The following is a 25,871-nucleotide window of genomic DNA, read 5'->3' as shown; positions in this document are numbered from 1 at the left end:
GGGCAAGAAGCAGCAAGAAGACGAGGACACCCATACACGCACACAAGGAAATTAGTCACTGCCCTTCATACACGCATACAATAAACAGGACCACCTTTCATAACGCTTTCATAAAGGTATCTTCTATTATCATTATTGGTAAGGGGCGGGGTGACAGGTTGGAGGGGTGCCAAGGCTATTGTTGCTGCGGTATGGCTACAATACAACTACACATAACAACACCACCACACCTATACCCTTTTATTAGCAACCTATATAAAGATAGTTTAGACATACTTGTTTACCCATTCCAACTGCAATTGAGAAGGATCATGACATTGGATTAGTCAAATGGGGTGAAATGGGGTGACGTCGTCTTGGTAATAAATTGCCCGTTTTCAGCGCAACGAATTTCTTCCTCTCTCTTCCCAACTTTTTTTTAACTCGCGTCATGCCCTACTTCTGGCTCTTTGCTACTGTCGCTGCTTTCGCCTCTGGCCCTCTGTGCCCATTTGTCCTGCTCTTTGCCTGCATATTGCAGTTGCTTATCGCTTTCCCTGTTACCGTCGCCTCGTTATTTTGCTTGTTCATGTTTTTCGTTTTCTTTCATGATCCCCTTGTTGCCTTTTGGCATTCTCTTGTCGACGTTTGGGTGTGGTGTTCGTCTGACTGGGATCCACGTATTTTGCAAGCAATGCGTGATAATGAAGAAGCAACCAAGTTCGTGATGGAAGCCCGTGCATTTTGGAAGGTGGTTGATCTCGCAGGTGCTCCTCTTTATGACGTTGCCGATATTGAGGGCCCTGCTGCTGATGAGATCGTTTCTGCTCGTGGTGATGAGTCCGTTTTTGGTGTTGCTCCCGTTTTTGGTGATGTCTCGTTTGCTCCTGTTGTTCGTCGTTCTGGTGTTTCTGCTGCTGGTGTTGGTGTCGCTGCTGCTTCTGCTCATGCTCGTTTCGAAGGTGTTGGTGCTTCTGGTGTTGGTCGTGGACCTGTTTTTGGTGTTGATGACGATGTTGCTTTTGCTGGTGTTGCTCGTGAGGTGGTCCCTGCTCCTGGTGATGAGGATGCTGCTGTTGCTTTCGGTGTGGAGGGTGAGGATGCCATGGACGAGCTTGGTAAGTATATATCCACACATTTACTCCCTTATCTTTACAACATTTTAACAATGCCCCTTTTATAGCCTTCCTGTTTGACCACTTAACCGTGGATGATCCTCTCGACGAGGACGCCTATATGGCTCCTCCCTTTGATCGTCGTTACATGGAACCAACTGATTTGATGGAACTTGGTAAGTGGTGCTTCAGTGTACATGGATTCTCATGCTTAATGTACTCACATGGTATCATATCTTCTAGACGATGACTTGCTCTCGGTCATGTCAGTTCATATGGAAAACTCTCCTTTCTTTCAAGATGACGACGATCCCATTATGATCGGTAAGTATGAAACTTAAATATCTTTTATATAGCCATACATATCTAATATGATGCTATTACTTAGATATGCCCTCTCCTATCTTACCACCACGACCCGCTACGCCACCTCCATCACCTCCTCCATCACCTACGCCAACTCATATGGAGGTTGATACCACACTCACTTCCCCTATTGTCACTGCTACCGCTTCCACCACAACCACCACAAATACCGACACCAACACTACGACTATGCCCACACCTATTGCTACCATCACAACCACAACCACCGATATCACTCCTACCACCACTCATTCCGCTACTGCTGTTGTCACTTCTCCTCCTCGTACTGTCCTTAATCCCGCCATGTCATTCATTCAAGCACGCATCCAACAACTCCGCCAATCAAACCGTCCTCGCACAACACCATCATCTAATCCCGCAACATCCTCTTCTACTGCCACGGTTACCACTTCCTCTCGTCCTCTGGTCAATACCACTATGCCACCACCACCACCTCGACCACGACGCATCACTCTCACCGTCACACCACCTACCACATCATCAACATCGACCACCACTTCCACTCGTTCTTCCACTGGTATTGTGCGACCAGATATGCCACCACCTCCTCCACGACCACCACGAGCAATCGCAACACCTTCTTCTTCTTCTTCCCGCTTGACATCCTCCTCATCATCATCTAATTCCGCCACAAATTCATCACGTCTTGAATCCGCCCAACCACCACCACCACCACAACAACAACAACAACAACCTCCTACCACCACAACCGCAACATCCCCACCATTATCCTCCGATGTGCTGGAAGCACAAAAGGCCCTTGGCCTATTTGATTGAGTGGGTTTTTGTGTGCCTTCTGGTAAGCGAGCATTGCCTATCTATATTTCCAACTATTACTAACATGCTTCCACATCATTTATAGGGCGATTGTTTCGGGCTTCTTTCTTTGGAGCGTTGTACGGTTACGGATGGGATACTCTGCAGTCCAGATTCAAGGCGTGGATGATTCTCAGGTACGTTCAGCTTCATGTGTGTTGAGTGAATGGGTCGGCATGTAGGTCTCGCGGTGGGAGGATCTGGAGGGTCATCGATGACGCTACCTTGGGTGCTGTAAGAGCCAACGAGAAGTCCAATTGGTATCCATGAACCAGTTTGCTATGTACAAGACCTTGCATTCCTACGTCCTCTCATGGTCTATTTGTTACGTTACCCACTGAGGTGCTTGATTTGGTCTTGAAAGGGTAAGTCAAAATATTGGTATTGTCTTTTGATCCATTTACTTACTTATGTCGTTTTATGATGTGGGGGCCATCATGGTTATTAATACTGTGGTGTGTCCCTGCATAGTGCCACCGCCTTTACATGTTGGATGATCATGTTTTGGCACAAGCGGTAATCATCTATGAAGTGGGTATCTGCAAAGGAACATCAAGACATGGTGGGCAAGGCATCATAGCCTGGGGATTGGTGAAGATTGGACGTCGTTGGATCCGGCGCTCTTGGTGCAGAGGATAACGCTTTGAAGGATCCGTGGGTGGGAAAGAGGCCTCATGTCGATTCCTTTCACTCTCCACATGGGGTTGAATGTGCCTGGGATGACATGCCACGTCCTTGTTTCTGGTTCTGTAGGGTATCCCTGTGAACAGGTTATGGTCACTGTGTATGGTATGTATTGAAGCACAAATGGATATGTCTCTTCAAGATGCTAATGTATGTCTCTCTTAACAATAGGCCTTGGGCCCTTTTGGGGTGATTGGCGTCAGGAGCGGCTGCTGTCGCGGAGGACAGGAGTTCTCTTTTCTTTTTATTGGTGTCGTTACCGATCGGGGTCATGGGCATTTGGTGGCATGCACAAGGGTTCTCCTTCCTTTTTATCGATGGTGCAATCGTATCGAGCCATCGTTGTCATGGCAACAAGGCGCAAGGGTTCTCTTTTCTTTTTACTGGTGCCATTATCAAGCTGAATACACTGGTCGTCATGGTTACAAGGTTCAAGCTTTCACTCTTTTTTATCGGCATCGTTACACATCCAGTGGCGTATTGCATGGCTTCAATGAAGAAGGCGACTATTTTCAAGAATACTGGATGGGCGCCATTACCAATTCGCACACATTCATCATCATGGCTACAACGCAACGACATTACATTGCATGCATCTTATTCGCGCTACTACCTATTTGGACACATCCATTGTCATGGCGACAGAGCAAAGAAGTTCCTTTTCATTCTATTGGCATGGTTACCAATTTCAACACATTTATCACCAAGGCGACAAGGCACAAGGAATTGCTTTTCATTTTATTGGCGGGACACCTTTATCGTCATGATTACAGAGGAGACAAGACCTTTTCCCTTCTGTTGGCGGCGTTACCTATGAGGGTTATTAATCATCATTGGTCAAGGCGCAGCGGGGTGTCTTTCAATCGACTTGGTGGTGTCACTGAACTTGGGCATTTATTGGCATTGCAACAAGGCACAAGGGCTTCTTTTTCTTTTATTCGATGAGGCGATTCGTTGCGATGCAGCTATTATCTTTGATCCACGTGCATACGGTCCTGCTTGTTTCAGTATTTGGTATTCCTCTCTGATACGATACATGGCTATGGCATCACGATGGGGCTCAGCACGCTCTGTTTTATTGGAATTATGGTGGCAGCAGCAACACAATGAGGAGTTGGCGTATTGTACTCTATATCCGACAAAGAATGACACGGATGGCAACGCAATGGCATTGAGGAAGGCATTGACTTTGATCACGTCACAATTGTTATGGCTACAATTGCGAAGATTCATACCTATGGCATCAAGAATGGATTATTACAAGGGACGTTTGGACAGTGGTGGCATTTATCACTTGGATCGATTGGCAACACACAACTATCACGATGGTTTTATGGCCCATGGCAGAACGAAGGCACAATAGCAGGCGTCTCTTTATGTTGACATGGCATCCCATTGGCGGCATGTGCACCAAAATGATCTTTCGAGGTGGCTTTCCTGTTACAATTCGGCATCATCAAGATATTCCAATTCAATAGCATGAGGGGCGGATCACTATTGGCATTTGCAGAAGTGGCTATTGGCGGTGGTCACGATTCACAGCACATACATGGTAGCGGATGGCGAGGACATCTCATCTCGTGGTGGCTGGAGCATGCTATGGGTTGCTACGCTTTCAAAATGGGGGACGAATTGGAACCAATGCACATGCTATGGATTTGTATTGGATCGTTCATCATCTACACGCGATGTGATCAAGAAGGCTATGAATTCATATACACATGAGTCATATGGCGTGGAAAGAGGATTCACAATATCAACCACGATTGCTATCATCACTCAAGTCTGGATCTTCTCGACAAAGCCATATCAATCCAAGGATGCCTTGTGGTCTGTGGACCATTTCCAACCACTGGAGGTTCATGCATGGTTACGGACAACATGATCAAGACCCAAATCTTATTACCAAATCAACATGGTCGACATTGCACTCAAAGTCAAGAACAAACCAACCAAGGATCGACCATTCAAAACGTACGTATATGATCCCAAAGCCAATTTATTACCATGGCGCTTACCGTATCATTATATAGATGCAATCATGGAATGTCTGTACCATATCACAGCGGTCCTGGCGATCGATTCTGGATTTCCTATGCACAGCAATTGCACGATTCCACATATATATGAAGACAAATCAATCTATGGCTCTCTCTCTATCTCACTCGTACGCGCATACACGTTCATCAATCATTTCAATCAAGCGCTCAATCAATCACAAACACAAAACATCAAAGCAAGTATCAATGGGTGAAATGGTTGAGATAAAAGGTCCGTGTATTAACAGAGGTGTTATAATATAGAACAAACATGCCGAGAAACAAACGTCAATGGCATCAAGACCGGTCTGGAGGATATGTATCGCTTTGTCGTTCAGGGTCACAGGGCACCGTGCGTCCACCGATTAAGAGTCGCCTGGCCGTTGGGTGCCGTGCTGAATCTGTTCAACAATCTCGACCATCACTCAAACAAGGATTGGCATTCAATATCATCAAACTCAAGAGAGCCTGAAAGAAAAGTATGTATATGATTGGGATTGTCAAGGATGAGGAGTAGATACTCATTGTGGGCTCGTACGTAGAAACAAAAGAAAAAAGAAGAAAAGAAGAACAAAAGAACAAAAGTGGGACTTGCAAGAACTGTGCTAGGAGAACTTGGATCACACTGGAATCGGTGTTTGACCACAAACGGCCTTACATTGGCACAAGTGAAACGATACTCAAAAGCATATACGCGCTCCATATGACAATCGGTAAGTACCTTCTGATCATTTCTTTATTATGCTATTGCTAATATCATCATCCATAGATTGATCACTATGCACATCAAAGCTGCTTTCAATCCAATGAGGGCATATCAAGTCGATGACACAACACCCAATCAAGGACATTAAGGAGCACTCATGAGTGAAGCAAGGATGAAGGATGATTTCTATATGACCAAGCGATGGGAACACGCATACAGTGGAAAATGTGTATTGGCAAGGACGTTGTAAGTATGAAGGATGCAGGGCACCCTTTGTTAGCGTGTATTCTAATGCCTTGAACATATGATACTAGATCTTGTATTTATGAACAACGTGGCGGAAAACGACGGTCTGCTTGACGTTCTCGTCAACTTATTATGGAGACATTGCTCTTTGGTGGTAGGAGCACTCGAAGACTGGTAGTTATCGTCAATGCCTTGCCAGATGTCTAAATCAGTATGCTACTAGTAATAATCATACTTGTAATAATATCATACATACATATATAAGTTCATGCAGAATAAAGCATGCCCGTTTTATTATAGCAGATCATACATTGCATTAGGCTTAAGCGTATGCATGAAGCATCAGCATTCAATTACCAAAAATGCTCTCCATGATGCAGCATGTTTGATTAGGTTTTAATCCACGTTCATCCCGGTAGAGAATAACAATGACATGAGGTGTACTCTGTTTGTGGCAAACACTAGCATGATGAATCACAGCATATAAATCCCACCAGGAATGCGGCAAACATAACGACAAAGACCAAGGTGATATGGTGAACGACGATAAAGGCTAGTACCCAACGACATAGTTGATATCCCTTTAGATAACGACTTGCGTGCTTTGAATGAGCATACTTTTATTAGCTTCATGGCGAGTATGAAGCGTAATTGTGTTTCAACGTAAAATATCTTTGCCATGCGTCTCTCAACCAACAATCACTTCTTTTTCTCTATTACGACAACACTCAGCCCATATTCTACTTCACGCCTCTATATAGCAGCTATGCTTTTAAGCCTTCGCTACATTCCCATTTTGGCATCTGCCATTAGCTTGTTTAGCACCCAGCATTGTACTCCCGCATCCCTTCTCAATAACAGCTATTTTGCATTGAAACTAAAGAGAGTTTTACTTTGATAGGTCACAAAGCTATCCTAATACCTCTAGCGAACCACCTATGCATATCATCCACCAGTATTGCAATCCCAAGAGCCATTACCAAATCCGTGATGACCTCATTCATTGTGTCGAAGCTAAAGATAGAGTGAAAAAACTCATGTCATGAATCGTCTTGACCAAGGATGCCCATAAAAGCCCATCATCTACGCCTACCTAATAAACCGAAATCATCACCATCATACTGCCTTTGCCAGCTCGAGATAGAAAAAGTGAACTCCAAAACATTCGTAGCATTCAAAGGAGCGATCGTGTAATACAATGGAGACAAAAGATGAAGGCGTATTGGAGGTGTATCGTGTTGACTAAAAGTTGTCGTGAAGCTTGCAATCATTCCCTGGTTGTCCCGGTGCTGAAACAATCCCATCCGCCAAGATTACATGCGTGCTTTGAACATTGCCTGTGGAAAAGATGATGATGATGATCAGCAGCTTGAATTGATAACCGCGGTTTGTTTTGTAAGCATTTCCTGCCCCATATCTTACACGTACCGATGCGTTGTGTATCTATTCAAGTTCATAAAACCCGTTTTCGTCTTCGTAACTCCTTCAAACCATATAGCATTGTTACGTACCTTTTCCATTAGTCAAAATGACAATTTTCAACACCAAGATCTTGAACAACATGAGCCGTATCTGATTGGTCATGAGAGTTTTGCTGGATAGGTGTAATTCCGTCAAGCTGGCAAGTTTTTGAGGAGGATGCAGGAGATGATGATTAAGCGAGTACAGCTACCACCACAACGAGTTACTAAAAAAGGCTCACCTTAATACTTAACGCACCACTTGAAAATATACTTGAACGCGTACCTTAAAGAGCGACTAACGAGAAGTGTCACGCCCTGTAAAATATGACCCAATACAATGCATGTAATCGCTTGCTGCAACGTCGTGTGCACCTTGGGGGAAGATCAAGCCGATGTTCAATATGCCTTGCATTGTATCGATTCACATGTCAATGTCATGCTTGTTGCCATGCACTATATCCATGTTGCCAGGCACGAGGCGAAAATACGTCCAATAACCACTAAACCTGTTTTCACGCATTAATCATCATCCTATGATCCACTCGCATACCTTACTTTACACGTACCATCTCCCAAATTCGAACCACCTTCTGATGCTCTGTCAATTGATTGCCAACACGTGATTGAATTGCGGGATAAAGGTTGCTGGTGTCGATCATAAGGAAACACGTCGATATAGAATGACAACGACACCATTTGTTACACACCTTCCAGTCGTATTCCTTGACCCATCAATAGTGCACCCTTTGCCTTTCTTGAACAGCATCCCTTTCCACATTGCTCCTCAATCCTGAAATTGTCGACATTCCTGAACGAAGGAAGCTGTGAAAAGACACGCATATCAATATACACAACGAAGAAAGGCAAGTCGGCTTTTATACTCTATTGACACGTTGCTTACCTTCATTGGCACCGTTGCGCATATGGAGTTGACTAATGAGGGGCTCCATGCCGAGCCACGATTGTGCTGTTATTGTGTCTGAGTAAGAAGCAGCAAGGAGAAACTGAATAAAAGAGGCACCCTTTTGACACACACGCATGGAAATTTATCTGAGCCCTTCAAACATGCATCCAATTCACACCGCTATCATAGCCCACTTAGCCCTGTGATACAGCATCTACCCATTACTCCTGAATACCTGCCCAAATCTCATTCTTTTCCCCAATCTAAAGCTATTACGATTTCCCGTGCCACCGCTATATATGACATCCTGCAATATGAGATACCAGCATTATCCCAAAGCTGCAGCAATTGATATTGGGCCTTCGTGTCATGGTCTCAGACATCGATGTGGACGTGTTTAATAAGGACGACGCAAGAGCATTGAGATTTCCCGAACCTGTAGCATTGCTAGGGAATATGTAGACGTGCCTATTGTACGAGTATACATCGGGTAGCTGTTTATTGTAAGGGGATCCATCATAAAAGTGTACAATAAAGCAATCATCTTCAATATTCATACGTAGGTCGTTCTTTGTATTCAAATCGAGATCGACCCATTTTCCATTTAGCGTATTCAAAGCATTTCCCATAGATATCGGTGGGATCATCTGGTTTCAACATAACCACTTGGCAATGAAGGTCGCTTTTTTCATGCTGATCAGCCATCTCACGTAAACCAATACCACTGATTTTTCCGATTCCTTGGAGGTGAAGGTATTGAAGGTGAGGCAAAGTGGATAACATGGAAAACATCTTGTATGTTACTTGTAATCCGCCACCCACAAGCGATACGGTGCTGAGCTCTTGTGCATGATGAAAAAGTGAGGCAAGGATATCAGGTGAGGGATGATGTTCACGGATTTCAATTTCTCTTAAGTGCGCTATCATGCCAACCGTAAATGCAATGACCCCCATTCTGCGGCTAGGATCAATGACCTTGAACACACCTTGTAAACTCAAGGCTACTATGGGCACTGTTAACTTTTTGATAGACTCCAATAACCGCATTAGCGTATGCTCAGTGCCAGATTGTAGATCTGGTGGGATTCCTGGCATGTTGTTTAAAACACGTCGCATAGCACCAAAAGGTCGAATACAAAGTCGCACGTGATCAAGATGACTCAATCGATGCATGTATGGCATAAACTTCATCATTTGAAAAGCATTCATTGACAACGCCACTTTTTCCAACATGCATGCATTATGAGTGAAAAGGTGTTGCATTGCAATGAGATCATCATTTTCGCTGTTGTTGGATGTTGACATGTGTAAGTTCAGGTACCGTAATTGATGCTCAGCTGTAAAGAGATGAGCTGCTGATCCATTGATTGCTAATCCATGGAGGAAAACGTTGTCCTTGATATTGTTTTCCATCATCAATGGTTGTACACGATTGTATAAGAATGAACATGTATCCAAGGACGTCCATCGTAAATCAACCAGGCAAGGGCAATGATGACGGATCTTTTTTATATCCGGATGCTGCATGCTTTTCACGTACAAGCTTGATAAAAGAGGGCATTGTTGAAGTAAAGGGATAATCGATCCAATGGTAATGTTTGGATACTGGAGATGGACATGTTGTACATGGCTTGTTTTGGTCCCGTGCAATGATGGTGCACCATGCAACACGGTGAGTGAATTACTACTACCATGTTCGGAGCAGGATGAGATGCAGGTCAAGGATACCAATGATGATGAGCATGCTTGCACAATGCTCTGGACAAAGGATGTTGATGCATGCAAGGTCAATGGCAACGTGATTGTCAAATACCCGAGATGTCTGAACACTTTAAAGCGTGGTACAATGGCTGCATTTAAAACCCCATATCGTATTTCTATAAAAAAGGGGGGTGGGTCATGAGTCATCCCTTATCACTGTGTGTCGGTTGTTGCATAATGGTTACATACCCAACGATGTGAGATCCTTGCATTCATAGCTAGCCAAGACGTTGACTATATTCAAAAGCGTGATCGCGTCGGGGCATTGATCAACCACTACGGATTGGACATGATGGCCAATACGAGAAAGCAAGCCATGATATTGATTTGTGTTGTCCTTGTTGTCGGCATAAAAGGTAATATGAGTGAAGGCTGTTTTAGCGTATTGAATGACATGGGTGCTCCATGATCTTGATACAAGCATGCATTCTAAAATGTCGTTTCGTGCCAAATGATCAAAGATGCTGGTAAGGATATCATACGGCAGTCGATGGAATAGGTCGTGGTGTTGCATGAGAAAGGAAAAAGGGGTGGTAAAGTTATCAAAAGAGAAGGTGCAAGTCATGTATGGCCAACGTGTTTCGGGTGTGTGTGTGTGTATGTTACACGCGTGCATGGCTGTTGTGGTACCTTCGGGAAAACCTTGCCCATTCATTATCATTCATGCCGATTCAGATTCTGCAAACCACAATGGTAACATCATTGTTCAGAGTGGAAGGACCCTTGTACCTTTCTTTATTTGTGTATCCAAAGCAGCTCTATATATATGCACGTATCATTTTGGTACTTTATTTAATGGATCCAACGGCGCAAAGAAAACTTCTATCCTGGGACAAAGTTATCCTCATGCATGATCACCTGTAACCCATCCTTTTTTCATTGAAGGTTTTTCCAACAATCCGTTCAACATACTCCCTTTGGTCAAAGCCATCTCCTTATCCACAGATGAAATCCATACGCTGCAACCATGATGAAAAAGAGGCACCAATCCTATAGCAAAGAAAAAAGATCGAGTAAGGATCATGATAGCACTGAACACACTGCATCCCAAATACCAACCATCCAATCATACTATATTCTCGCTTACACAAAGCTGTCCTTGTAACGTTACGCTCTTGAGACCTGCCATTCACCTTGCTGGTGGCAGTGGTCAGATGGGGACGAATGGTGCGGGTAGATCTTGAATGGGTGAGAGCGAAACTAAGATCCTCAAGTTAGAATGGCAGCACAGACACCCTCCATGACCCTTTTCAGATCGTGTAATGATACTTGCTTGCGCCGTGTCTTTAAGCGTTGTTGGGCATTGCGTGCGTGGAATGGGTGAATGGGTGTAAAGTTGTGTGAAAAAGTAAAGCTGGCTTCGAAGGGTTGGGCTGGCGTTTTTACAATCCCCGGATTAGAAATGCAGCACATGATAGGATCAACGCCCCATTTTAAAATAGTAGCCTCCCCACAAAATGCAACATCATGGCGTCATGAATAGGGATCATCATAAATGGCAAGTCATTGTGGAGAAAGCAATCGCCTGCACATGCAACATTGCATGCTGCGGATTACATGCAAGGTAAAACGATGATGTTGCGATAGTTCATGCTGCGGATTACATGCAAGTCAAAAGGATCATTTTGCTGCGGAATGAATACATGCAAGGCAAAACGACGATGATGTTGCTGCGGATGACATGCAAGGAGATAACGCAAGGAATGTGATAAAAGCGTATCCGCAGCAAATGGTTACAAGGTTGCTGTGGCAACAAAGTGTGGCGCAAGGCAACAGTGTAACCCAAAATGGATACAATAGGCAACTATATAAAGACACCCCATTCTATCTTTTTGTTGCTACTGCTTCTTTTCTTTAACATGTCTGATTTTCCTTTTGCTGTCTATCCTATGATGACTCATTCCTTTGATATGAACATCCTTCCATTCGAGATTTGCTGCGAGATATTCCAACACATCTCACATCACGATTTATTGGAATGCATCAAAGTGTGCCATCAGTGGCGTGAATCAGTGTTTGAATGGTCACATTCAAAGTGGAGAGCTGAATCGATTGGTACTCTCTATGACATGCGAGCCTATTGGAGCCAAATTGCTGGTCATGTACGAGAGGTTGATATGCGTGGAAAGATAAACAGCAAAGATGATGATACCGAAATGGCCCTTGTTAAGATTGGATCTTATGATTGGCCCCATCTCCATACCCTTCGTATGTTGTTTTAAGATTTTAAGGTGTGTATTGTTACTAAAAGCTTGCTTGAAAACATAGGGATCGATGAACAACATTTGCCATTGACATGGAGACCTGCAACAGCCCTATCTCTTTTTGAATGCAGCAATTTACGTCGTTTGGCAGTGGACATGATGGATGGGTCCAACATTTCAGATCTTGTTGCTATCTTGGATGCTTGCCCTGGTCTAAAGTATCTTTCCTACATCAGTCGCAAACGTAACCCAAATAACATCAACACACAACTTTTGAAATACACACAAATTCCCACAACAACTGATATTGAATGTTTGGCTATCTCGAACCAGTTCCATCCTGCTGATTTTATGATCATCCTACGTCGATGCCCCTATTTACGTTATTTGGATGTTCATGGCAATGGATTGACAAAGATTCATCTTAATGCTATCATTGATGCATGTCCATTACTCGAATCATTGCAGCATTCCACACGACATCGTTTGAATATACAAAACACCCGCTTACAGGAATGGTGGCATCACTTTTGTCAAAGACGGTACACACGACGACGATCCATTCAAGATGATGATTCTTTACGTGAATTGGTCTTGAAGCAGGCATCTGAAGGCACTTTGTTTTATCAAGCGGGTCCTACCATCACTCGACATTATGACAGCTTGCGATGTATCAAGTTGTCTCAGCGAGCTACCTTGTGTTCAAAGAATACCGCCAAGCAATCGGTTATTCCTCAACGCGTGGCAACAACACCAACGCATCTTGAAGAGCTTGAATACGACTTTCCTGGACCCGTATCGACACTCTATCAGCATTCGAGTCTATTGATCCCATTACTACAAGCACGAAAAAGCCTGGTAAATGTATCCATCGGATTATCAACACCATTATCGTCACAAGGACTTGATGCATTGGCACGATGTGAGAAATTGCGTAAGCTTTGCATTAGGATTCCTAATTCAGCCAAGGACATGGAACGTTTATTTGTGGCTATTGCACGCTATGGCCATCCTCTCGAAACATTAGACTACAGCTGCCCAACAACAACAACACCATTGTCACCGGCATTGACATCGGCTTTAGCAAAGGTACCAACATTACGCCATGTGCACTTGAGTCGCCCCAAGCAAAATGTCGAACCTATTACCGATTTTGACACTGGATCCTCCCTTTCTTGTCTTTGTCGATCCAACAGTATTCAATCGCTTACCTTGTCTCATATACCTTTCGATTACAGCTGTAATCGTGTGTGGCAGTACATCAGTGGGATATCCAGTTTGAAGTCATTGTCCATCATCACATCCGAAAAGATCTACAACGGAGAAGGCATAAAGTGGATCGCTGATCGTCAACAACCGCTTGAGCATTTTTCATTGACTGGTGTTTGGGACTACTCAGGTGTCGTTAAAGACGCTTTGGAACACGCCAATAGAAAGATATCAACCACACATTACAATAACATGAACAAGGATGATTCTGATTCTGAGGATGAAGATAATTATCATAATCATTATCATTTTTAGCAAAAGGGATCATAGGAAGCATTTTTATGTGTATAAATAAAGGATGATGATTATTCAATGTGATGGTAAAAGGGGATGTCTGCTTTTGTGTGTGTATCCTAAAGCAATGAGTCAATGAGTCAATCATCATCCTCACCCAATTGCTCCCTTTCCCCATACTACTTACCATATCCGCATAGGCCCAGCTTTGTAGTAGAAACATAGCATGTCTCTGTAACCTTGGATCCCTTGAGCAAATTTGTCCTTCTCTGCTATGCCATCCTAGTCCATCCTGCTGATCATTGATCATCCATCTCCCACGTTCAACCTGCCAATGTGTCTTTTGTGCACTTGTACCACAATCCATGAGCTTCATACATGACCGTTCATATCATCGTGCATTGTTGTCGCTGTATTCGGATATGAAGATATTCAGGGCCCATAAGGTGCTTGCAGGAACCACCTCAACAACAATCGCGCCAAAGGTGAGTGAGTGAATGTCTGCTAATGCTCCATTGCCTTGCACATGAGATTGGGTGCTATCGAGTCTCTTGCATGGGCCGTCCATCGTTAACCTTCGCATACCCCATTAGTCTAGGTTGGTTGTGTGAGTTTGAAAAAAGGAAAGCGCTCGCTGTGTTGACCAACAACACCTTGTTACGCTCATTGTTGTTCCCCGGTTTTCACCCCATCTGGATTGGTTGCTTCACTGAACAATCGGTTGCTGACAATGGAGAGACAGCGAGATGCACAAGGTCAAGGTATGTTTGGTGTGCCGAAACAAAAAGGAGAGAGGGAAATGAATATGGGAGGACCACGTGTCTAATGATCGATCGTTACACGGCAACAACTACAACAGGCAATGAACTGGAGGATGTCACTGCAGAGATATCATCTTGTATGCACACCCTCATGCAGCTGTACCAAAGACGATCCCATATACACGCTTCGATTGCTCACTTTGATGATGCTTTGCTTGATGCGAATGCCATACGCAATATGGATCCCCAATCACCTCTTGGATACCTTTGCATGGGAGATGTTTACAGGCAACAAGGGAGGCAGCAAGAAGCCATTGACATTTACACGGTTGGCATGGAGACAGCATTATCCAATCATCCTTCTTATCCATCCTTGTCCGAATCAAGAGAGGCGGCTAGATTGCAACAAAAGAAACGTGTCGATTTCATCACCCAATTGCCATTTGATATTGTGAACCAGTACATTGCACCCATCATCCTTCAACAACGACAACGACGTTATCCAGTAAATGATCCATGGCCGTATCTCAATGTTTCGACTACTTGGCGAGATCGACTCTTACGATCAGGCCGATTGCATTATCGCGTACAGGCTACATCAGCAGGGGATGATGATGCATTTCACCATTATAAAGAATACATCGGCAGCCTATCACTATCCTATGTTGGTGAAAACGGCAATGACAATTTCGACACATTACCATGGACATCCATGAGATCGTTGAAGGAATTGGATATTTACAGTAAGTCAGGTCAAGGTGTGTGCTATCCAATACAAGATGGGAGTGATTAACCAACTTGTGTCTAGAGGACGTGTTTCATACCGGAGGACAAGCAACGGATGTTTTGTCGTTAGTGATGGCTATTGGTGACCGATTGACGCATTTGACTTTGAATATTAATGGCCAATACGAGATCAATGAAGATACCCAGCTTGTTCACCTTGAACAGATATTGCAACATACGCCATGTTTATACGCGTTGGATGTCACAGGTGCTGTTGTTAACGTGTGGAACGACAAGAACACTGTATATCCACATTTATGCCTAATGCGTATCCATCATCCCATCCATGCCATGGAACATGAGGCGGTGATTCATCTCTTGGAGCGCTTTCCTTCTTTACAAGCTCTTACACTCTTCCGTTGTACGACCAGCCAGGCATTGCCAATGATACATGATTATTGCCCATCGCTCCATTATCTTCGCTATGCTACGTCTTGTGATGACGGCGAGTTTTCAGATGTTGATTCATACGACGACTTTTACGCCTCCAATTCGACTCCAGGATTAAGGGTACTCCACCTTGGTGCTTGTCAGCCTACTACATTCAATGCATGTGATCTTATGGCGCTACTCGAGAGACATCATGAGACACTTGAAGAAATCTACATTTCAGGGGAATTGAATACGTCATCATTGGTGTATCCAGGCGTCATGGACATGTCGTTTCCCAAACTCAACTCGTTGCATCTTCATGATTACGTCTATGATGGATCGATTGACCTGTGTACTTTATTGATGGAAACAATCCCGCACACTATCTCGATACAAGGAAATGCAGACCATGGGCCATTCTCACATCTAAAAGCTTTCACCATGCATCTCGAGAACAGCGTGCATATCCAATCATTACATAGCATCGTGGATTACTATATTACGCTCGGCCAATCATCAAGCTTAACCAGCCTTTCGTTGCACTTTTGCCTGGAGGATGATGATTCCACAACCCAGTTGCTATACAACATTGGCGATTTAGTTCAGCTGGATAAGTTTACGATTGACGTACGTGAGGGATCCGTAAGCGATCATTCATTTGGTCCAATACTTGAAAGATTTGGGAAACGGCATCATAGATTCTCACGTTTGAAGCTACTCGGTGATCAAGGCATATCCAAGAATGTATTGCGCCATTTACAATGCCTCGATATTGCGAATTTGGAATTGGGCTATGGCTTGGATGTATTAGATTTGGTTCATGTGCTAAAATGCAAGCCTCTTGAATCGCTGATCATTGATTGTTCACCGGAGTGCTCAGATGTCCACGACATAGTACATGAGCATTTTAAGGATATTAGAGTATTCATATAGCATAGCATAGTCGTATACAGCCGAGAGTCAATATAGCAATCATCTTTTGTATTATACATTATGAATCTTTGTTAAGTGTTTTTTTATAGGGAGTATGGCTACTTTTCTAAGGATGATGATCGTGTCCATGAGAACGAGCATCAAATGATGCTTTTATTATTTGGCGAGGCGCATTCATTTATAGTAAATAAAAGGAGGAGTACAAAGGAAAAGGGAAGTGCACATACAGGGGACATATCCACAAACGTCAACCAACAAGCAACCAGCACACCTCAATATCTTCGTAGCGATGGGGTGACACCAATGGATCTTGATACACTATGTACGATGCTCTATCGTATGCAAAGATCAAGTAGCAACAACAACTGGCGACAGCGTACAAGACCAAGAGATTCATCCGGCAAGAAGACATGTTTCAATTGTGGCGCACCAAATGTCATGATATCATCGGCATAGGCTTGACGCTTCAAATTTGGCAAAGAAGGCAATGGTGATGAATCTTGCGGAGCTGTATTCAAACGTAATCCCTTGAAAAGAAGAATCATCCAAAATGGCACGAAGGAGTGGTTCAATAGCGAGATTGAAAATCGGATCATCCTGCCGTAATCCACGTTGCTGTTGGAAAGCTGGTGAGAGATGACCGTTGATATTGAGACGTATGGGTGTCAAAAAGAAAAGATCAGTGATAGCGACAATAAAGGAATCGTGTATGCCAAATGATGAAAGAACTCGATGAAGACACAAAGGATGAATGCCATCGTAAGCTTTTTCTTGATCCAGCAGTTGTGCTATGGAGGAAGAAGACTCATGACCATATGCTTGATCCATTGCCAATTTGGCCAGCATGCCGTTGTCTGCTATGAAGCGCTTTGGTAGGAACCATGTCTGAAGCGGATTAATCAAAGAATCAGCAGCTTGAACCAAAGGAGCATTCCATAAACGTGTAAATATCTTTGCATCAGTGTTGATGGGGGAGATCGGTCTCCAATTGCGCAATGATTGCAAATCCCCTTTTTTGGTAACAAAGTAACACATGTGTCTTTCCATGAAGATGGGTAAACGCCTTCTTGAAGAGCTGGTCGTAGTAATGAGGATCTTTAAACACCATGAACCACGTTGAATAAGGTAGTCCGTCAGGTCCAGGACTACTTTGAAGGTCTTCAATCGTACAATCCTTCACCAAATCTTCTTGCCATGAAGATGATAAACAAGGTAAAGAGCTAGCAGAGAGTAGTTCTTCGAATGCGCCATCATCAAGGTGTATAGAGATCTTGATAAAATGTAGTTGCTGCGTCATGTAGATCGTTGGTTTCTGAACACGTATTTCCTGCAGCTGGAAGAACCAAAGAAGTGATCATGCGAGTGTTTTGTGCGTGATTGCCTATTTTTTTTAAGATACCCTGCTGAGATCTCGCCTTTCTCACGCCAACGTTGACAGGCTTTCATAGCTTGAATGTTGTTTTTGTTGAGTCATCGATAGCGTTTGTCTCTTGAAGAGTAATGATGTGTGGTGAAGAAGGATGCTGCCGGAGATATCTGATGAGAGAGTCCCTGGCTGATGTATTGGTGTTTTTACGTAGGCTGTTACAATTGAGAGAGGATAAATTCAGTATGTTGTCTTTTAACGTGATAAAATTATTGATACGTAGAGTTGGGGCCCTGATGCTGCTCAGGACCCAAAGCGTTACCAGATGATTGTTCCATATTGTTGATTTCAGATTGCGCCGACAGCCCTTGGCCAATGAGTCGAAGAGCGAGATGAGGCGCCTGTTCCTTGAGATACTGCTTAAAAGCACGTTGTTTCTCAATTGTGGATGGCGAGATTTTTTCTTTGGCTGGATCCGATGCATGCAAAGACCGATACCAAAATCGAGGTACTTTGGTAGTGGGATCAATCATGTGGAGAAGATCGGGATTTTTATCCATGTTGATTGTTGCTTTGTTGGCAAAACTTGTGGATCATGTGTGTCATCACCATGGAGAAGCACCAAATGGTTGAAAAGAAACGTCATACGCTCTCGAAGATCCGATTCAAGACCATTAACAAGGAGGTAGTCGCTAACTTTCAACATCTCAGCATTATTGTATCCATCTTGCATGCCTCCAATGCCACGATCAATCTTCAAGCCGCGTTTAACTTCTCTCACTTGATTGCCAGGAAGAGATGTTGATTGTTGCTTTGTTGGCAAAACTTGTGGGTCATGTGTAATGCCAGGAAGAGATGTTGATTGGTTGCGTGCTTTCCTCTTCTTTTTGGGTGTCGCACCACGAGTCGAGGTTGATCTTGTTGGCCCATCTGCAGCTATATGGCCAATAACGCCACAATTATAGCAAGCACGATTCCTTTGTGGATTATCAGGACAATGGCGTACATGATGACCAGGTTGATGGCATCTACCACAGTCAAGTTCCATTTTCTTCCATGTTGCATAGAAAGGTCCATTCGTTTGGCATGAAGTGATGGTATGACACAAAGTAGGTGTTGTGAAGTGTCCGCTACTGGTCGTATCTCTAACACTCTCCTGCATTAGCGCCGTTGAGAGTGCATGTCCTGTATAAGCCTGTTAAATGCAAACAATAAACAAGAGCTCTTTCTTTCCCATAAGGCTCCTTTGCAATCGGTTCATTGCATCGTATACGTTGTTGCTTGTGTGAGTTGATGCTCAGCTCTTAGGGCGGTTGAGTATTACAGCAGCCCAAGATCGCATTACTATATAGGCCATGATGTTGTCGTATCAGCTGATGGAGTTTGGTCCAAAAATGGCAAATCCCTCTCCCATAAACATTTGCGAAACCGATTCACCATCAAGAACTCGGCCAAATGGTCTCAAGCTGTCTTTGAGGCCATCCAAAAGAGCAGGAATGGGCATACGAGGAAGAGATGTAAGATTTGGTATGTAAATGGTATTTATTAACATCTTAATGTAGATGTTGTGTAAAAGGGATAGGGGAAGAAGATGGAAGACATTCAGACATTTCTAGCTAAGAGGTTGTGCTCTTGTTCAATTTGAAGTATGGAGGTTGCAGCCTTGGCAGCAACAGCCTGTGCTTGAAAACGCTCGTCATTGTAGATGAATTGCCAATGGGCCTTCCATATGGCCAGCACACCGCAAGCAATGATGGTGGAGTCTGTAACACGGGTGTCAGAGGTTGGATGCGGTGGTATTCTCGACAAGGTAGAGATGTGATTGTTGTATTCTGTAATTGTTTATGGATACGATACCTAGAAACATAGAATAGACCTTTCCACTACACATTCGAACGTTCCTTAGAAGCACATGACATGTCAACAACAACAATAGAATAGTATAAATAAGCATCCATCAAGCAGCTAGAAACCATCATCTTTCATCTTTTGATCTTTTATACATAAAGACATACACACGAGTCCTAAAGGATTTATCTTGTCTCTTCTCTTCTTTATTTGAAACATCACAGTGATCCCACTGAACCAAAGAGCTTAGAGAAAATTGAGCTGCAAGGATGCGCCATACTTCGTGAACAAAAGGACAAGCGAAAAAGAAATGTTTGTCCGCTTCAGTGATGTCAATCACGGCATCAACATGCCCTTCACAAAGAAGGCATAAGTTGGATTTGCATGAGGTGGGAATGAGACGATGTAAACGTGCACGTGACGATTTGCGGTGATGTAGGAGACGCCAAAGGACTGTTGTAGCACGATGAGGGATATGGGCTGAATTCCAAAAACGATACCATGCACCAGGAGTTGCACGAGGGTAATCATTGGGCAAGTCTTGAAGAGGCGGTAAGAAGCTGTATCGAAAATCCTTGCGCTTGAAGTTGTCGATGGTGAGACCAGAGCGAGTGATGGGTGACACCAAGTTATAAAAATCAAAGGTGACATTGAGCGGGGTGGGGGTAGAGGGGGTAGTACCAATGAGTTTGAGGAGAAAAGGCTTAATCCTCCAATGACCATTCGATGACGTAGCTTTGTGAAAACGAGCGATGTTGTAACGATTGCTTGTTCGTTCACGATGAGTCGGAGCACGTAGTATGCAAGCTCGTGTGGAGAGAATGTATGCGTCGCGTACTAGAAAATGCCTCCATGTTGGAGAGGGAGCCTCAGCAGCATTACCAGCAAAAGTACAAATACTTGTGAGAGGAAAATCCAGCACAGTGTGATGCGTAGCTTGATCCCAATTGACTTTGAGTTGTAACTTGTCACATGCTTGAAAAAGTGTCTTGAAGTGGCCTAGGGAGGATAATGAATTGGAACGTCTTTCAGGGAATAAAATGGGGATGACAGGGGATAGGGTATTACAAAAAGATTGGATACAAAAACGGAAATAAGGGTCAACAAGGGAAAGATCGGGGTCGGCATAATGAGGAGAAATCAGAGGGAGGATCCATCGCAGTTGTAACGAGAGTAAGTGATGCGAGGGGTGAAGGAGGAAGAGATGTAAGACGAATACGAGCGATATCAGCATCTGATCCCATTGAGCTGCAAGGATAATGCGTGTTCCATCCATCCTTGAAAAGAACACCTTGTTGAAGAGCTTCATCAAATTTCTTTTGTTGCAGCAAGAAAAAGTTCAATAAGAACTCTTGGGCCAGACTTGTGAGTATCTCCACCACAATTGTTGGGATATCCAACTTTTATTCTAAAGGGCTCCATCGCTATCCTACTATAACTACCAAACGAATTGCCTGAAGAATAAAATCCAAGATTGTGAGGAACATAAAACAATTAATCATTCTTTGTAGCATTGAAGCATCCCCTCCCCCACAAGATACTTCACGTACCAATACGTTGAGATACATATGCGAAGTTGTTTCTATGCAGGATTTTTAGATTCGTTGGTTATTTGAGAGGACGTCCATATCCAATGGCCACATCGCATACCTTTTAAATGGGCAAAGCTATCGACCTCAATATCCAAATCTCCAGCTACCACAGCACGTATTCATGATCGTTTTGCTTTGAGGAGCTATCGGCAAGCGTACAAGTTGTTTAGAGTTCTGATGTGCAAAAGCCGATGACGAAAAGAGTACCACTGACCAAAAGCACTTGTTTCCATGATACCGTAACCACGCAACCGACGTTTCCAGCCAATTTGTAAAGTGGTGCTAAATGCTGAAAAGACGACATGGAGTGAAGGTAGAGCCTTGATGAGAGCAGCCAACCATCGCAATGTGTGTGACCAATGGATGGAATAAAGGGAACTTGTTGAGTTGTTGAGCTTTGCACCAGTACATGTTGGTCAATCGTGAATGTGCCATCGTATAAAAAATTGATTTCCAATATGGATCAACCATAAAGACCCTCAAGGCATACTACCACGTAGATGTTCGTTAGTGCATGAGTAAAACGATGTCAATCTAAAAGAAATACATACCATAAAGGAAAATACAGCTCACGAAGCCGTGTACTGCCATGATCCAATACATCAATGTAGCCGCTCTCTCTGTTGTCTTGTGGCACCCTTGAGCAAGAAGAGCCTGATCACCATTGTGCGTTGCATCCTTATGATTTGCATGCCATGCTTGATGCCATCCAATGCATCCATAAGCCAGATACAATAGAGCCCACGATATTGATTGAAGCTGATCCTATTGTAATCCCATTCGTTATCATTCAATGTTTCCTTCCCATCCCTTCCATATTTTTGTTCTTTATACATGCCATTCTCCCAAAGTTAAAAGATCCCTTTCAAGCTACCGCCTTGCTGTAGCATCACGTGATCAGATCGCTGGATAAAGGTTGCTAGTATTCATTGTAAGAAGCTCGTCGAGATAGAACGTAAACATGTCCCTTTGCTACACACCATTCGAGTGGTCTTACTTGCCTTCTAAACAGAGTATTCGTTGCCACCCTTGTATAGGATCTCTTTCCCCATTCCTCCTGAACGTTGCCATTGTCGCCATTGTTGAACCAGGAAGGCTGTAAAAGAGAAGGATATGACTATACACAACGAAGAAAGACAACTATGCTTTTACACTCTACTACAACGCTACTCACCTTCATAAACACCCTTTCTCATACATCGCTTGCTAATGAGGGCTTCCATGTCGAACTACGATCGCGGCGTTGGGTCTGAATGGGCAAGAAGCAGCGAGAAAAAGACGAGTACACACCCACACACCACACAAGTAAATTAGTCTCTGCCCTTCATACACGCATACAATAAACAACACCACTCATAATGCTTTCATAAACGTATCGTTTATTATCATCATATACAAGAAGCGGGCGTTGAGAGGGGTCAAGGCTATTGCTGCGGTATGGCTATACTACAACTACACCTAACAAGACTACCACACCTATACCCTTTTATTAGCAAGTGATATAAAGATAGTTTAGACATACTTGTTTACCCATTCCAACTGCAATTGTGAAGGATCATGACATTGGATTAGTCAAATGGGTGAAATGGGGTGACGTGCACTTGGTAATAAAATAGACGTTTCCAGCTCAACGAATTTCTTCCTCTCTCTTCCCAACTTTTTTACTCCTGCTACAATGCTCTGCTTCGCGCTTTCCGCTATTGCTCTCTGCTTTTCTGAACCTACTCTTCTTCTTGCGTTTCCTGTTGCTTGCCTTGTGCAGCTTTTGGGTGTCCCTGCCGCGTTCTCGTTTGCCTTTGGCTACGTTCTTTCCCACTTTTGGCCTTCTTTTGTTGCCTGTTGGTCCTCTCTTGTTGCCTTCTCCATGAAGTGCTTTTCTGTTGCCTTCTTCAAGAAGTGCTGGGCTTTTGCCAACCCTCGTCCTATGGACCGTTTACCTCAAGCAAACCCAACCTCAAACCTCAAGTCGCCCGATAGCCCACCTTTGGCTGGCCTTGTTGTTACCTGTCTCTCGTCTCGTGCTGATGGTCTTGAAACCCTCTCTGTTCACGCTGTTCGCTTTTCTCCTTCTTTCCGTCCTCCTGCTGGTGTTCCTTGTGTTCACGATGGCAAGAAGGTTGTCTCTGGTTGCTGTGCTGGTCTTGGTGTTGCTCCTTCTCGTGCTCCTGCTCCTGCTGTTGGTGATGTTGTTGTCTCTGCAGGTGACAAAGTTGTCCCTGATGCTGCTGTTGGTGTTCCTCCTGTTGTTGTCTCTGCTGGTGCTTGTTCTGTTGGTGTTGACGTTGCTTCTCGTGGTGTTGCTCCTGATGCTGATGCTGGCGAAGATGTTCGTGCCGTTTCTTCTGTTGCTGTTGTTGACGATTCTCTTGGTGGTGATGTTGAAGCTCTTGGTGTTGGTGATGACGCTGTTCGTGGTGATGATGACGCCGTTCTTGGTGATGACGATGCCGTTCTTGGTGACGATGACGCTTTTGGTGATGATGATGCCGTTCTTGGAGACGATGACGCTTTTGCTGCTGGTGCTGATGATGTCGCTTTTGCTGCTGGTGATAACTCTGGTGCTCTTGCTCGTGATGACGACGCTGTTGGTGTTGGTGCTGATGATGCCGTTCTTGGTGACGATGACGCTTTTGCTGCTGGTGCTGATGATGTCGCTTTTGCTGCTGGTGATGACGCTGGTGCTCGTGCTGATGATGCCGTTCTTGGTGACGATGACGCTTTTGCTGCTGGTGCTGATGATGTCGCTGTTGCCGTTGGTGATGAAGATGAAGCCGTTGCTTTTGGTGGAGAAGATATTGATGACATTGATCTCCTCTGTAAGTATATATATATCTAAACATACACTCCATTAATAATAAAAACTTCTAACAACGACTCTTATAGGTGTCTTGTTCCGGTACTTGACTACCGATGACCCATTCGATGAAGACACACACATGGCACCTCCCATCGATCGCCGCTATGTGGAGCCCATTGATGTGATGGAAGTCGGTAAGTGAAACGTTCACGCTTATGGATTGTCATGATGAATCACGTATATACTCACATGCAATGATGGCATTTAGATGACGACTTGCTTTCGGTGATGTCGGTCCGTTTGGACTCCTCTCCATTCCTTTACAATGACGATATTGACGATCCTATTGAGATCGGTAAGTGTGAATTTTGGATATCCTATATACAAGCCTACTTATCTAACCTATGGTTATTACTTAGATATGCCATCTCCTGAACTTCCTCCTCAACCCGCAACACCTCCTCAATCACCTCCACCATCACCAACGCCCGCCCATATCGAGGTTGATACAACAGTCCTTTCTCCCATTGTCACTCCTTCCGCTGTCACCACTACCACCATGCCTACCGCTACTACTACCACCATGCCTATCACTACCACTACCACTGATACCGCCACTGCCACCACCACCAATACTACCGCTACTATGACCGTCACCATTCCTTCACCTGTTCCTGTCACCACCACTATGTCTCCTACAATTATCGCCACCTCTATGCCATCTCCTATTCTTGCCGCCACAACTATGCCTATTACAACACCTGCCACCATTAATTCCGCAACACCTTCACCAACACTTACCGCTGCTCCTATCGCCATCCCTATGCCAACCACATCTCCTATCGCTACAACTATGTCATCTCCTATTCTTGCCGCCACCACTATGCCTACAACTACTCTTGCCACCATTAATTCCGCCACCCCTTCACCATATCTTACCGCTGCCACCACCACCAACATCCGCAACACCACACCCTCATCATCACCACGTCCGCAATCACCTGGTGAACAACAACAAAGCCAGCAAGAGCAGCAATTGGCATGGGCTGAATTTGCTGCTTGGCTTGCAGTAGCCACTGAGGACTTGGATTATGATCCAGAGCAAGAGGATGATGATGAGGAGGAAGACGATAGCGATGATGATCAAGATGGCGATGACACTGATGATGACGATGACGATGATGACGATGGTGATGACGATGACGATGATGAAGATGGCGATGACAGTGGTGACGACTATGGCTACGACTACTACTACGGCGATGAAGACGACGATGGCTATGGCTATGTTTTTGACGACCACGACAACGATGAAGACCAGTATGTCTATGAAGAATACGAGGCCTTCTAGTTGTTCGGTAAGTTCGTAACACTATATGGATTACAATTATGCTCACATTCTTTTTTATTTGAAGGTAGCTCGTGGTCGTCTGATTTCATCGGCTTTGTTCGATGCAGCTTCTTCCTAGTAGGAGGCTATTGTCTTCGCGTCTCTCTTGGGGACATGTTACGGTTACGGATGGGATGCCCTGCAGTCCAGTCTCAAGCGTGGATGATTCTCAGGTACGTTCAGCTTCATGTGTGTTGAGTGAAAGGGTCGGCATGTAGG

At 44.1% G+C, this 25,871-nt stretch overlaps 9 protein-coding genes across 9 annotated transcripts; 5 read left to right on the top strand and 4 right to left on the bottom strand.

Moving 5' to 3' along the window:
- Positions 1–430: 430 nt before the first annotated feature.
- On the top strand, positions 431–2,258 carry O0I10_012006 (uncharacterized protein; the record flags this gene model as incomplete). The annotated part of the gene is made up of 4 exons (XM_058491955.1): positions 431–1,097; positions 1,163–1,270; positions 1,338–1,418; positions 1,483–2,258. 4 exons carry the CDS (start codon positions 431–433, stop codon positions 2,256–2,258), a joined length of 1,632 nt encoding a protein of 543 aa, XP_058337297.1.
- Positions 2,259–4,017: 1,759 nt separating this feature from the next.
- O0I10_012005 (uncharacterized protein) lies at positions 4,018–4,344 on the top strand (the record flags this gene model as incomplete). The annotated part of the gene is made up of 1 exon (XM_058491954.1): positions 4,018–4,344. The coding sequence occupies one exon, from the start codon at positions 4,018–4,020 to the stop codon at positions 4,342–4,344; it is 327 nt and encodes a 108-aa protein (XP_058337296.1).
- Positions 4,345–8,885: 4,541 nt separating this feature from the next.
- On the bottom strand, positions 8,886–10,614 carry O0I10_012004 (uncharacterized protein; the record flags this gene model as incomplete). Its single annotated transcript, XM_058491953.1, has 2 exons — positions 8,886–10,216; positions 10,290–10,614. 2 exons carry the CDS (start codon positions 10,612–10,614, stop codon positions 8,886–8,888), a joined length of 1,656 nt encoding a protein of 551 aa, XP_058337295.1.
- Positions 10,615–11,959: 1,345 nt separating this feature from the next.
- O0I10_012003 (uncharacterized protein) lies at positions 11,960–13,828 on the top strand (the record flags this gene model as incomplete). Its single annotated transcript, XM_058491952.1, has 2 exons — positions 11,960–12,308; positions 12,369–13,828. 2 exons carry the CDS (start codon positions 11,960–11,962, stop codon positions 13,826–13,828), a joined length of 1,809 nt encoding a protein of 602 aa, XP_058337294.1.
- Positions 13,829–14,632: 804 nt separating this feature from the next.
- On the top strand, positions 14,633–16,659 carry O0I10_012002 (uncharacterized protein; the record flags this gene model as incomplete). The annotated part of the gene is made up of 2 exons (XM_058491951.1): positions 14,633–15,311; positions 15,377–16,659. 2 exons carry the CDS (start codon positions 14,633–14,635, stop codon positions 16,657–16,659), a joined length of 1,962 nt encoding a protein of 653 aa, XP_058337293.1.
- A 444-nt stretch (positions 16,660–17,103) lies between these two features.
- On the bottom strand, positions 17,104–17,706 carry O0I10_012001 (uncharacterized protein; the record flags this gene model as incomplete). Its single annotated transcript, XM_058491950.1, has 1 exon — positions 17,104–17,706. The coding sequence occupies one exon, from the start codon at positions 17,704–17,706 to the stop codon at positions 17,104–17,106; it is 603 nt and encodes a 200-aa protein (XP_058337292.1).
- Positions 17,707–18,294: 588 nt separating this feature from the next.
- Positions 18,295–19,187, bottom strand: O0I10_012000 (uncharacterized protein; the record flags this gene model as incomplete). The annotated part of the gene is made up of 2 exons (XM_058491949.1): positions 18,295–18,610; positions 18,667–19,187. The coding sequence occupies 2 exons, from the start codon at positions 19,185–19,187 to the stop codon at positions 18,295–18,297; spliced, it is 837 nt and encodes a 278-aa protein (XP_058337291.1).
- Positions 19,188–19,627: 440 nt separating this feature from the next.
- On the bottom strand, positions 19,628–21,149 carry O0I10_011999 (uncharacterized protein; the record flags this gene model as incomplete). Its single annotated transcript, XM_058491948.1, has 2 exons — positions 19,628–19,857; positions 20,045–21,149. The coding sequence occupies 2 exons, from the start codon at positions 21,147–21,149 to the stop codon at positions 19,628–19,630; spliced, it is 1,335 nt and encodes a 444-aa protein (XP_058337290.1).
- Positions 21,150–23,140: 1,991 nt separating this feature from the next.
- On the top strand, positions 23,141–25,613 carry O0I10_011998 (uncharacterized protein; the record flags this gene model as incomplete). The annotated part of the gene is made up of 4 exons (XM_058491947.1): positions 23,141–24,281; positions 24,349–24,456; positions 24,531–24,617; positions 24,682–25,613. 4 exons carry the CDS (start codon positions 23,141–23,143, stop codon positions 25,611–25,613), a joined length of 2,268 nt encoding a protein of 755 aa, XP_058337289.1.
- Positions 25,614–25,871: the final 258 nt, after the last annotated feature.

The sequence above is a fragment of the Lichtheimia ornata genome, assembly GCF_029851405.1.
Source record: "Lichtheimia ornata isolate CBS 291.66 chromosome Unknown scaffold00107, whole genome shotgun sequence".
Classification (NCBI taxonomy): Eukaryota; Fungi; Mucoromycota; class Mucoromycetes; order Mucorales; family Lichtheimiaceae; genus Lichtheimia; species Lichtheimia ornata.
The sequence above is the reverse complement of the archived record's forward strand: the minus strand, read 5'-3'. Positions and strand labels throughout refer to the sequence as shown.